At 30.5% G+C, this 14,289-nt stretch overlaps 2 protein-coding genes across 2 annotated transcripts; one reads left to right on the top strand and one right to left on the bottom strand.

Moving 5' to 3' along the window:
* The first annotated feature begins 4,974 nt into the window (after window positions 1-4,974).
* LOC114415436 (metal transporter Nramp5-like) lies at window positions 4,975-9,633 on the top strand. Its single transcript, XM_028380110.1, has 14 exons — window positions 4,975-5,083; window positions 5,178-5,317; window positions 5,640-5,718; window positions 5,807-5,847; window positions 6,020-6,098; window positions 6,439-6,543; window positions 6,977-7,086; window positions 7,355-7,536; window positions 7,822-7,891; window positions 7,981-8,154; window positions 8,234-8,338; window positions 8,426-8,557; window positions 8,672-8,767; window positions 8,909-9,633. Exons 2-14 carry the CDS (start codon window positions 5,189-5,191, stop codon window positions 9,239-9,241), a joined length of 1,635 nt encoding a protein of 544 aa, XP_028235911.1. The 5' UTR covers window positions 4,975-5,083; window positions 5,178-5,188; the 3' UTR covers window positions 9,242-9,633.
* A 1,692-nt stretch (window positions 9,634-11,325) lies between these two features.
* Window positions 11,326-14,116, bottom strand: LOC114415435. The gene is made up of 7 exons (XM_028380109.1): window positions 13,922-14,116; window positions 13,656-13,703; window positions 13,535-13,581; window positions 12,201-12,267; window positions 12,070-12,113; window positions 11,788-11,845; window positions 11,326-11,701 (listed from the first exon to the last, which is right to left on the bottom strand). The coding sequence occupies exons 1-7, from the start codon at window positions 13,985-13,987 to the stop codon at window positions 11,651-11,653; spliced, it is 381 nt and encodes a 126-aa protein (XP_028235910.1). The 5' UTR covers window positions 13,988-14,116; the 3' UTR covers window positions 11,326-11,650.
* Between the last annotated feature and the right edge of the window lie 173 nt (window positions 14,117-14,289).

Here is a 14,289-nt window from a genome sequence, read left to right as displayed (position 1 = left end):
GGGTTTCAAAGAAGATATAAGCAAAACATAAACAAAAAGATAAAAACTGATTACTAGTTTTAATGTTAAATTGAATGTTCATCTCCCTTTTTGTAGTGTTTACATACACAATGGCATGCCCTTGGTTGCTGTGCTTGTTGAAATGAATCTGTTGTGATTTGATGTATATAATAAGGGTGTAAGCTAGTGTTATTTGAATCTCCTGAAATTGTGGAGATGTTGTAGAGCAGTGACAGGTCCTTGTATGCATATAAAATAACCTATTATCTTATGTTAATACAATTTGTATCAATTTATACTCCAAAATTTGTTTTTTGTATTGTCTGTAATCGACAACATTTTTAATAGATGGTTTTAAACGGTGGGACAATGACTGTTCCCTTATCCATTTATCTGTTTATTAAGAAGTCAACTTGGCAGGACCAATTATCCAACCAAACCATAACCAGTTTTTGTAGTAGCCGAATCTAACTTCGTAAAAGTAAACAAGTCCAACCAAACAAGCATGCGCCAGAAGATAGCACATATTGATGTTGTTGATGTCTGTGTATGATGGTGGCTACAGCAACATTAACCATTGTTTATGGCTCCAGTAGAAGAAACCACATTGCTATAGCCACGCCATAACTTAATGCTTGGATTCCTTTCACACCTATCATTTAAAATGAAAATTGTAATGAGACGTCATTTTTATATATTATATTTTTAAAAATCTGAATGAATCATGCAACATATTATCGATGCACACAAGAGGATCAGAAAATATCAAACATTTCACACTATATTCTGTGTTGTGCTACCGTGTCCTCTGCAAAATGTTAAAGAATATGTCATGTGCTGCAAGTTGCAAATTAGCGGCCATATTGCTAACTAGTAAACATGCATTTTGCAGGCCACTCATAAATTTTATTTTAAACCAGAAATTAATTTATTGCCAAATTAAACAGTACATGTTAGAGTTTTCAACCTAACTAATTCCTCTCATTCCTATTGTCTTCTTTTGCTTTCATATAGGCTAATCAATTCATCTATTCCGGACAAATGGGTGAATTTATTAAACAATATGATGAATCATAGGTCATGCTAATTAATTAATATATTATATAAAACCGACTTTGCAATAGGGGAAGGAATAGAATCAATTTATCGTTTTGTTTTGTTCATGAAAAGGACTCAGTCTTCAAGACATAGAACTATTGTTCCACATAACATATTGAAATTGTCTATGACCCTACCAATTAACAATCTGATGCACAATTGGAGTAATTCCTTACCGATTTGAAAAAGACAAATTGATTTTTGCTAATTAATAAACAAATTTCCAATTCAAGACAACTACTAAGAACAGTTGCCTATCAATAAACTTTCTATAGCGCTCAACTGCTAATGACCCCTAATTCGTCCTAAAGGATTACATCAAGTTTTATACTAATCACTGTAACTTTATCTTATATTCTTCTTTATGTCGATGGTCATTTTAATTGCTGCTCAATTTTCATCTTCTGTAATTTATCTCTTTTAAGCAAAATCTTTTGTCAATATATATATATATATACATATATAAAGGACTGGGGGTATTTAATTAATATTTTATCTTACTACATTATTAACAAATTATTAAAATAAGTCTATTTTTAATTTCGTGTCAAAACATTATTAGATAATAGTACGTTATATTTATATTACTTCATGTTTAAACTTTAAACTCATAATAATACCACACGTAGAAAATATCTACATATCATATCGTTGTAACTTAACACCTACCTTCTCCCACAATGAAATTATAATATTAATTAATATCTTTAATTTGATGTATTGTACTAACTTGTATGTATAAAGTTTTTATATTACCATTGAATCTGGTGGTATTAATATATTTAATGAATTTACTATGATTAACAACTACACGAGATATTCCGTAAAAAAAACTACACGAGATATTAAACTCATTAAATAATACAATAATACATTATTGATAGCACAATATTATTTTATATACACTGAGAATATATCAAATATGAAAATATAAGATGAGTTAAATGATTAAGAAAGAAAAGAAGAAAAAAATATCATAGATTCGATTATCTCTGCAAACAAAACTAATATTTTAATAATTTGTTGATAAAAAAGATATATCAAATATTAAATTTAAAATTAATTACATATTGAATTTTTTTTTACACAATTACATATAAAACTTAATAATGGAATAACTGCGAAATCATGAGACAAGTTTGTGAAGCCTTTCATAAGACGTATTATCTAAAATAAAAATATGATGCAAGCCGGGGGCATGCAACACGGCTGCAAATTATCGTTAGAGAACATTATTAGCTTGTCAAAGAAACCATTTACTATCCACATGACCTTGTGTTGATAAGATTTTCGTTTTAATTAATATACACGGTGTTATTTATTCAAGTATTATACCTTCGAATTATTGGTATTTATGTTGACTAACCCACAATATCTTCCCCTTCCTTTCTCTCATCGCCAAACCAACCTTCATGTTATCACAAACTAAGCTCTATCTGAACCAACTTTCCTTACATTACAAGACAAGATTAAATTCTGTTAAATACCACATAGTACGTAACATTTCCACTAAAAAAATACTAACAATTAATAATTAATAATTGTCCATAAAAAAAATAACAAATAAGTGTTTACAGTGCACAACTTAAAAACAATGGTAAAATATTTCTATATTAATTTATAATATTGCATAAAAGGGACTACAATATAAAGGTATGTAAATATTGTAATATCCATCTTTTTCTTTTAACCACTACAATTAGGGCTTGGTGGAATCTTGAGGTATCATAGTTTCCATCCTTTGGATCGATTATAGGATTAATCCTCGGTTCAAGGCTTAATGTGAAACAAAGTTACTTAAAACTCTTCATTTCTTTTCAAGAATGTATATGTAGAAATCGAGTCCATACCTTCTAGTAAACTTAGCATCTGTTCCCAATTAAGTTACGCCCATTGAGTCATATCCATCTTTCATCATAAATTTCCAAAAAATTATATTTTTATTGGGTAAATGACCATTTCAATTCCTAAATTTGTAAACCGATGACAATTTAGTTATTGAAAGAACAAAAAATTATGACTTAATCATGGAATGTGTAAAAAGTGTGACAATTACATTTTACGTATAATTTAATGACAAATTAATCTCTAAAATTTATAACTTAATGTCAAATTTATCATAAAAAATATAATATAATATTAAATTAGTCATTAAACATTACAAATTAATGACAAAACGATCTCATGAAACTAACAACAAGATATAATTGTTACAATTTTTATACATTTACAGACTAAATTAGAATTTTTATTTTTTAGGGACTAAATTATTACTAATTTATACATTCAATATCAAAATGATCATTTTTTTTAGAGTACTTTACACTCATGTTGATACGAATATTACATTGTGTTTTCCTCTTATATTAAAAACATTGTTTAGTCTATTTAACTTAATATAATTTAAAAATATTATTGATAATTACTCTTTATTCCATGTGAGATACGAGTAATGCATTCATTTGATATGAGCTCATATTTTTTTTAAAGAAGATATGAGCTCATATTTAATAATAGTTATATTTTTTATTTATATTTAATATTGTATTTTAAGCGATTTAATCAAGTGAGTTTGGCGGACTACTAAAAAAATACAATATGAACTTAATTAATGTGTGAATTTTATTATTGATATTTTTCTTCTTCTGAATATTCTATTATTAGTATACTTAGACATAATGAGAATCCTAACAAAGTTAATAAGAAATTCTAAATATAGTCTCGAATTTATCAAGTTACATAATTTTCTCTTTTCCCATTTGAAAATTTTTTCATATAGGAATTAAATTCCTCGACTAAGAAATAATCATGAATTTACAATGCAGTTATTTATACGAGTTGCTCAAAAATAAGATCGTGTTGTTTAATAAAAGTTGTCATTATAACATATCAGGTGACATTATATATATATATATATATATATATATATATATATATATATATATATATAACATTCTCAGACATGATTCAAGCTATTTTTGTTAAATTAAAAAAATTCTACCCTCGCCACATTTTTCTCACAATCAAGAGAAAAAAAAAAGAAAAAGAAATATAAAATAAGATAAATGATATCAACGATAAAAAAAAAACATAAATAATGTCATAAAAAACAAAATATCAAATATAAAAAAAAACATCAAGTTACTCCAAAAATAATTCTAGAAAAGTTATTCCTCAATTTTATTATTTATCATCTTAAAATATAATAATTAAGATATGCAATAATTTTGAAAAAAAAACAATTAGGTGAAAAGATGATACGTGCTAAAGAGAGTAATGAGACATGTGTGGAGTAAAAATGTGCCAAAAGAGAGAAAAATTTAATAAAAATAAATTTGACCTTTTATTATGTATTATGCAGTGAATAAAAAGTTTTCTCTTGATTTTGCAAGTTAATTATTTTTTTTTCTTTTTAATTTTTGTAATAAGCATGTAATGATTAATTTTGTAGTTGTTATTTTTTACTTTTTAGCATATCAACCGCTACACAAGAAGAAGAATGTTTTTAGCATTATACTTTTTCGCTGGAGTTTGACTGATGCTGAATCAACTACTATTTGATTTTTCTCTTTTATAGTTTCAATTCATCTTGGTCCTTTTATTAAAATTAAATGCTCAATTTTTTTTTTATCAAATTCTTTTATTCAGTTTAATGGGCCAATAAAAAATAATAGCAAATTTTGTTTGTTCACTGTGGTTTTGTCCATCTGAACTTGGATTAATTAAATATTTAATCTAATATCTAAGTACCTGATTCTACACGAAAAGAAAAAAAGAATAACAGATTAATAAGTGTTCTAAGCATTACATTACTTTTTTCACGATTATTTTCTTTAAATAATGAACAGAACTATTAATTAAGGTGAAGAAGATTAAAATGCCCTCTGACTCATGCTTGCATTGAAGACAGGGACGTGGCTGTTAGCTGGCTCTTTGTAAGAGGCATGAAGATGGAACACTGACTTGTTTGAAAGCCAAAGAAGTAGTAAGGATCATCTCTTTTGACTATAAATATGTAAACTTATAAGCATACTTTTATTCATTCAATCACCTTTGCACTGCACACACAACACTGATAGAAGGATCAAGGATGGCTAGCCTGACACAACATCAACCAAAGGGGGTTAATGGAGGTAGCAGCCGCATAGCAGCCGTCAATGTCACACCTTCTAATAACCTTTCTACACCATCTCATCATGATGCCTCCTCAAATCATCAGGTCCTTCTCCTTCTTTCTCTTTATTTATGCCTTTATTTTTAAGATTTTTTTTTCTTTTACAAAACTGAGAGACAGTTCTTCATGTATTTTACTTTTGCTTTGCATAATAAAAATGTGCGGTAAAAGTTTTCATACATTAGATAAAACTCTAACTTTAATAAGAGAATAAAAAATATCTAAAGAAGTGCATTTAAGTTGTGTCTGTTTTTACATATAAGTTCTCAAGTCACATTTTTTGGTGCACTTATGTATGGGTGACTTTTAATTAGCTTTATCCATTTGATATATACATTTTTAACATCGATGCATTAACATGACACAGAAACCTGGGTGGAAAAAGTTCCTGTCATATGTAGGTCCTGGCTTTCTGGTCTCCTTGGCTTACCTTGATCCTGGAAACAGTAACTCTCACTCTATAATGTATATGTGTCTTTCTTTATGACATATAAGTGTATTTGTGTGCTTATTGGTTATTTGTCATTTACGCAGTGGAAACTGATCTTCAAGCTGGAGCTGACCACAAATATGAGGTATAAAAATTAAGCAACGAACTAAGAATACAAACCAAATTACAGGAAATATGAATGTAGAAACCATAACATCTACATGCACATAATTAAAGATGTATTGATATAAGTTTTTGTTAGCTTAAATAAAATATATAAGCTATAAAATTCAAATTTTATGTTGTGTTGTATTCAGCTGCTGTGGGTAATACTTATTGGACTGGTGTTTGCGCTTATAATTCAATCATTGGCTGCGAATCTCGGCGTAACCACTGGTAAGATTGAAAATGAACACTACAAAAAGCATGAGTAATTGCGTGCTTCTTTGAGAACTTAAATGGCCATAGCACAGATTGATAATTAATTATATATTACTATAATTGAATTTATATATACTGTTTTGCAAGTTCTCACCTAGTTTGATAATTGCGATTGTACTTGTGATATGTAACCAATCTAAAAATAAAACCTCACTAGAGGAAACATATGAGCCATTGACACGAGTGGAAAAAATGAGAGAAGTCGATAGTTGTATAAAACATATGTGAAGATTATGAGATATTGAGATATATACTTTCTCAATGAGGCATAATTATTGTGATTTGAATTTTTCAGGCAAACACCTTTCAGAATTATGTAAAGCTGAATACCCATTATTGGTCAAGTACTGCTTATGGTTATTAGCTGAGCTGGCTGTCATAGCTGCAGACATACCTGAAGGTTCTAATTTGTTTTTCTATTGTTCCATCACCTTGTTTTCTCTCCCTTTCAATCAAAATCTTATAAGAATAATGTCCTACAATAGCTTTTCATAGCAATTTTAAAATAAAGAGAGAGATTTCCAGGAGGAAAAAAAATAAAATGAGGTAGGTATAAGATAATTGAGGAGATAAAGACAAGAAAAAGAATATCTTAACAGTTATGATTAAAAGTAATATTATTCATAAGTAAATAACAAGATACTATTCTTAGCAGCTTTGGAATTGCTTTCTTGTTTTAAAAAAATAATAATTACGTTTTTTGTTAAAAGCTTTTTCATAAAGTTGACAATTATATATATATATATATATATATATATATATATATATATATAAGTTGAACCAGACTATATACTTTGATGCTCATTAATTTTATCTAAACTTGATTGTGACAGTGATTGGCACGGCCTTTGCTTTGAACATACTCTTCCACATCCCTGTATGGGCAGGAGTTCTAATAACTGGCTGCAGCACCCTCTTATTTCTTGGTCTGCAGAGATTTGGGGTAATTTAGCTTTTTGTAATAATTAAGAATTATGAACATATAATATATCTCATTTAAGATATTTTAATCTCATAATAATGTTTTCATTTTCTTTGAATCATTTATCTCCTTTCAATTTTCTTTTTATGGTAAGATATGTTTGTTAGTTTGCAACAATTAAAGATTAACAAAGGAGAATCCAAATTTGTCTTATACTCAAATTTGTTTCTCTTTGCCTTTAATTAAGATCAGTTATTTACAATTTTTTTGGATGTTATTGTTTGGACAGGTAAGGAAGTTAGAGCTGTTGATATCAATCCTAGTTTTTGTAATGGCTGGATGTTTCTTTGGGGAAATGAGCTATGTAAAACCTCCTGCATCTGGTGTATTGAAAGGAATGTTTGTGCCTAAACTCAGTGGTCAAGGAGCCACAGGCGATGCTATTGCCCTTTTGGGTGCACTTGTCATGCCGTACTCTTCTTTAACTTGTTACTTTTCTGTCTATTTATTTATTCTCATTTTCTCCCCTAAAAAATCACTTAAATGTGACACACCCTTTAACTTAATTACTTTTCTGTCTTTCTTTAAGGTACTGATACATTATTAATTTTTAAGCTAAATTGCTAAATATTGTTGACTAGCAAAATGTTAACATGTTATAATTTTATTACCATAATGCACCCAAGTAAATTAAGTTCACATAATAATCTCTTAAAATATTCACTGCCTGAAGTTTTGCTGTTGATGAAAATGCAGGCACAATCTTTTCCTCCATTCTGCTCTGGTGCTGTCTAGAAAAGTACCCAGTTCCGTGCGTGGCATCAATGTAAGCCACTCGGAAGATAAAGAAAGCTATAATGAGTGACAAAGTATAAAATAAACTCAATATGATGATGTATTCGCTTGAATACGCAGGATGCATGTAGATACTTTCTCATGGAAAGTGGATTCGCACTGTTTGTGGCATTTCTGATCAATGTTGCAATGATTTCTGTGGCTGGAACTGTTTGCTCTGCCGACAATCTTTCTGCAGAAAATGCTGATCAATGCAGCGATCTTACCCTTAACTCTGCTTCCTTCCTTCTCAAGGTTCTTAATTTAATTCACTACATAAGTTGCCATAGTAAAATCAAAATATTAAGTTTAATCCTAGGTTTATTGCTTGTAGAATGTTTTGGGACGGTCGAGCTCAACCATTTATGCCATAGCACTGCTCGCCTCAGGACAAAGTTCGGCTATCACTGGAACCTATGCAGGGCAATACATCATGCAGGTTATTTATGAATGTCATTAAACACTCTTTTTCTTAATATTTGGATGAAGGATTTACTGAATTCAAGTTGTTGGTTTGGAGCTATAGGGTTTCTTGGACATGAGGATGAAAAGATGGATTAGAAATTTTGTGACTAGGTGCATTGCCATAGCACCTAGTCTTATTGTTTCCATCATTGGTGGTTCTCAAGGGGCTGGTCGGCTTATCATCATCGCATCGGTTTGTATATTCTAGAACTTGTCGTCTTCATTTTTTTTCTTGTTTTCATTAGCCCTGCTAATAAGTGTTGTATATTCTACAAATCATGATAGAATACATTGTAACTTGTTTCAGATGATACTTTCATTCGAGCTCCCATTCGCATTAATTCCACTCCTTAAGTTCAGCAGCAGCAGTACCAAGATGGGACCTCACAAGAATTCTATAATTGTGAGTTGTATTTTTCCCTCATCTATATATAAGTATTTTTATCGCATTACATAATAGTAGCCACTAGCCATTATCTTAGAACAAGCTTAGATATATTCTTAATTAAAGGTTGAAAATAAAAGTGACATGATTTTGGTGCAGATCATTGTCATCTCTTGGATCCTAGGCTTGGGGATCATTGGTATCAACGTGTACTACCTATCCACCGCCTTCGTGGGTTGGCTAATTCATAGCAGTCTACCAAAGGTGGCAAATGTGTTCATAGGGATCATAGTGTTTCCTCTAATGGCACTATATGTTGCTGCAGTAATCTACCTAACCTTCAGAAAAGACACTGTTAAGACATATATTGAGACAAAGAATGAACCAGCAATGCAAACCCACATGGAAAAGGGGTTTATGGCTAATGGTCAATTAGAGTTGAGTCAAGTTCCCTACAGAGAAGATTTGGCTGATATCCCACTACCACAATAGGGTACCAGCTGGTCTATAAATTAAATGCATCACCAAAAGGGGTTTTTCTTTCAAGTCATTCTAAAAGTGAATGTAATGTTAGGACCTTGAGAATTCTCCTCTCGAGTTGTCACCCATGTGTTTGTTGTGCGTACTACATACATAACTACTATATAAGTTTTATGGTTATTATGTTATAGCAAAATTTATAAGAACCATTTCAGTGTAAACCCCATAGTTTACTGGTCTTGAAAAATTTTGAATAATAAAACCCCAATAGTAAGTAGTTTTGTCATTTTCTACGTTGTAAATGAAGGCATGACTGAAGATAAGATCTTACAGTCTGTACTTGTTGTATTACATCCATTTTGTCTGAGTAAATGAATTGTGTTCCTCTCTTCTGTTTTTAATCCCTCACCTGGAGTTTTATGTTTTTAGGCAAACTTTGGACATCCACTAAACAAAATTTCACCCTAGAGAAATGACCAGACCAATTAATAAGAACAGATTGCACAGCAGCATAGGTATTGAAGATACAAGTTACCCTGTGTGGTAAATGCTAATCTAACTTAAAGGGATTTCTGAAGAAAATAAATTTTCTTGGTATCTAAAGTCCATTGGAAAGAAAATAGAACAATGGAACATTAAATGCCACTTGTTTCCTTCAAGCAACAGTGCAAATTCAACTGCAACCAATTACTGGCTCTATAATAATTTACACGACGAATTCAACTAATTTCCTCTTCATTTCTGAAGTCAATGACCATTATGACCATACAAAATTGCACCATTGAAGTTCCAAAACTTATATATCTACTCCCCTAATTATCCCCAACCCCAACTAGAGTTACTGATTCCCTGATACATATCACAACGACGAGCAAAATTATGTTGATATAATTTCACTAACAAAGTTAGTTGAGATAATTTAATTTTATTAATCTTAAATAAAAATATTTTTTCTTAAGATGTTCCTTCATAGAATTTGATATATGAATAAAGAATTATTAAAAATAGAATCACAATTAAATGAATGAAGTTTTGAAATAGTATCATTAAATAGGATAAAATTAATTAAATTTATTTATATTTAAGTCTTTTAAACAAGATATTTTTTTTCCTTATATTTAAGTTCAAAGAGAATATGCATGAATCAGAAAATAAAATCTCAAATTTCACTGTAAAACAATTGGGGTGAATATTAATTTTGTTACTTACATTACTTTGACTAACCCTTGATGCCTTACTTGTGGCAGCGCAATTAAGAAAAAGTGGGTTTTGAAGGAGGTGGAAACATTCCATAAGTGTATTGAAGGGGATCAAAATTCTTTTTACACGATTATTTAAATATTTAAATTTTAATAAATAATTATTTAATAAATAATAAATTTAACGAAAATATTTATTATTAATTTTATGTGTAAAACTAAAACATATGATCTATTATTAAAAGAAAATTAAGCATATATCAATTCAAAAATAAATTTTTCTTATATATTTTTCTTTATAAGTATTTTTTTAATTTTAATTTTTTTCTTATTTATATACATCAATGCTTTTAAAATCAGACAGATCATTAAATCAATCAAGATACTAGTTCAAAAAGCAGACAGATCATTAAATCGACTAAAATACTAGTTCAAAATTCATTGGTTCAACCATAATTGAATCATTTTTAATAAGTACTTGCTAAATTAATTAAAAAAATCTTGCAAACTTACTGAGCAATAATATTTGAATTTCTCTCACTAACTCCCTATGTTTTCTTCCTTTTGATTCAACAAAATACACAACTTAAATCAACATTTTTATATTCCTCCCATTAAATCCAACTATACAATGACATGTAATTTTTTATTTATTAATTTCACGATAGAAATATTTTACAATCGAACATTAATTTTCTCATTAAATAAATCATTTTCACTCATATTAACGCAACGAACTATTTAAGTTGAATTTTTTGTTTCTCTCCACTTTCCTACTAGCTCTTTGTTTAAACATTCTCTATCCTCTTCACTTTCCTCCACAAATTTAGTATTCGCAACATTCATATTACAAAATTATTATAATTTGAAAATTTGACATTAAAATCCAATCACTGCTTTGAGTGGTCGAATGTAATTACAGTAAATTAACGACTCATTAGAAACAATATTAACCCAAGTTTGCATACCATAATAAGAATAATTGAATACTTCAACCCGTCACACCTATCAGCTGAAAATATGATTATCTTGCAGTAATAAATGTCAATCGCTTACTATAATCTGAAGTGCAAACGTCAGTAATACACTGTTGAATTTACTTTGGAAAAAAATAAAGTAGAAAAATAGTCAGCATACACTAATTAAAAATCACTGCAACTCCACAAGGTTGAGCTATACGGCAGTTCTACATACTAAAATTTGATATTTCATAAGCACTTTCTTACCACATGTTATTGTCCATCACAGCAGAAACAATGCCTTTCAATGTCTCCTGCATATAACATTGAAATGTGTGTGGTTATTTATTTATTGTTTCTTTTACTTTCCCATGAGGAAGAGCAAAGCACTAAAACATACCACAGAATGGTCTTTAAGACCAAGTGAGAGCACCAATGGCCTGGAGGAGCCAGACAAACTGCAAATCAAGAATTAGAGAGTCAACACTCAACATGATTTCCAAAACGAATTATCAAATTATATTTATACATGTACAAGGGTCATATATTAACAACTTTTTTAAAATATCTCTTTTAAGGGATATTTGAAACCCTTACTAATTTTGAGAAAAAGTTGAACACTCCAGAAGATGAGTAATAAAACTCAAAAAAGTAGATTTTCTCTTAAGAAAAGAATACTTACCTCATGTGCTCAATCATCTGGCGTGCACATGCTACTAACATTGGCTGCATCAATGCATTCAGTGAACAAGAAGCACAATTTCATATAAAAGATCAAGGAGAACAAATATTTTCATACATAGTCAAGCATACCTCATCCCGTTTGCCAAATATAACAGAAACGTTGAATGTTGGATTAATTGACACCCCTTCTTCCTTTCTGGCATTGTAAAGACATATATGCAACTGAGTGAGCAACCCTTTCTTGTCGAAGCATATTGCTATTTTGAAAGTGCATGACGATCCAGAATTTTAAGCTGACGAATAAATCAAGGATTCTCTAAGTCCTAGTTCTCATAAGAACTTTTCCATGTTTAGTTTGTTTGTTGTAGGGGTGTCCAATGAGTTGGGTCAACTCACGAACACAAATGGTGGGTGGGTTTGATGGGATTCAGAAGAATGAAAAGAACATGGAAGATGTATGTGTATCCAAAGTAGAAAAGAGCAGACAAGGAAAATCAGTTAGAACAATTCCAGAATCAGTTAGGCAGCTAAATTTAACAAGAGCATGGTCCTGAATAATAGGAGAGGGGTTCATTCAGATTGTAAAGTTTGGGGTACCAAGCAAGAGACTTGGTTGTAAAAGGTAAAACCCTTTGTTGAAGGGGAATCCCAAGGGAGTTGGGAAGATAATTCTCTCCTTTGATCATTGTTTGTGATTCAATAAACCCTTACAAAATAGCTCCTTCTCTTTCTATCTTCTCCATTTCTTAATTGTTCTTCTCTTTCTCTCTCTTCTTACCACTAACAGAGGAAAAACTAAGATATTTCTTGGGTGGATGAAGGACTGAAGGGAATTGCTGATTGTGAACACTGTGGCTTGCGGGACTGATTGAATTTATATGTTAGACACTAGACTTATCTCTCTTTTCTATAGGGAGAATTTCACAACTGAGAACTATGAAGCTTCATCAAGTGGGTAAGTCCCTTGTACTTATCATGATTGATAGTGAGACAAGTCATAATTTCATTGCTTGGAAGTTCATAAAGCAATTGGGATGAAATGTATCCCCAACCACTCCATTTGGAGTTAGTTTAGGGGATAGACATCAAATGTTTCCCATGGGCGATGCCAAAATTTGAAGTGAATGGTATCTTTAAATGATATTAGAGGAAATTTTGACTTATTCAAGTTAGGAGGAGTGGATCCAATTTTAGGGGTGGCATGGTTGGAAGCCACAGGTGACATAAAAGCTAACTAGAGATTGCTACCATTGTCCATTGCCCATTAGGGGATGGCTTTTCCAATCAAAGGTAAACTGAGTGAATGGCTAACAAAGGCAATAATAATATCTCATAAAGCTATGCATAAGGTGTTAGAAGTGGAATTATCTTCAGTAGTACTATTTGTTCTCTCAAAATTTCATTTGTCAAGAAATATAAATATAAATGAAATCAATGATATTGCACAGAAGTCAGATGCAGACCTAGCATACATTATTGTCCCCAGGGTTCCTATTTGAGTGGCAATAACCTGATAAGTAGTCAGAAAATTAAGTGATGTCACCATGAAAAACATAGATCACAGCTCCACAGCAGTGCACTCACCATAAAATGATCTTCGTATCTCGAAATGATTATCTCTGTTTCATTTCCCTGACAAGTAATCAATTTATCAACATTTAAATAAAAATAGATTGAAGTGTAGTGTACTGCATTTCATCTCTTAGGAGAGGGTAGGGGAAAATTAAAAATATAGAGCAATTCTCAGCGGAAGAGGCAGTGCCTCAAAGTCAATCGAGGAAAAAGTAATTAAAATTTCATCTGATAACTAAGAGCAGCATAAAGAAAGAAAAAGGACACGAATACCTTGCCTTGATTTGGCGAGAGAAATTGAGTTGCGACACAGGGAATTGTGAAGTGCTGCTATCTGTATTCATCGATTTGAAAAGTGCTTCTTTGGCGGGAATCTGTTTCTTGTTGTGGAGAAGGCGCGTGTTGGGAAGGAGAGAAGAACACGAAGAAATGGGACAAAATGCAAATGGGGGTCTTCTGGTTGCTAAAAATATGGGCCTACTTTATAAAAAAAAATAAAGAAAAAATTTAAACTCAATCAAATATATTTTTAGTTTTGAAAATAAAAATAAAAAGTAGTCAAACTAAATAAGCTGTCATAGTGACAGATAAAAGTGAGATTTTTTTGTATGTACAGATGAAACTATAAAATTGTGATTAATAAACT

Source organism: Glycine soja, chromosome 6 (assembly GCF_004193775.1).
Source record: "Glycine soja cultivar W05 chromosome 6, ASM419377v2, whole genome shotgun sequence".
In the NCBI taxonomy this organism is placed as follows: Eukaryota; Viridiplantae; Streptophyta; class Magnoliopsida; order Fabales; family Fabaceae; genus Glycine; species Glycine soja.
The sequence above is the reverse complement of the archived record's forward strand: the minus strand, read 5'-3'. Positions and strand labels throughout refer to the sequence as shown.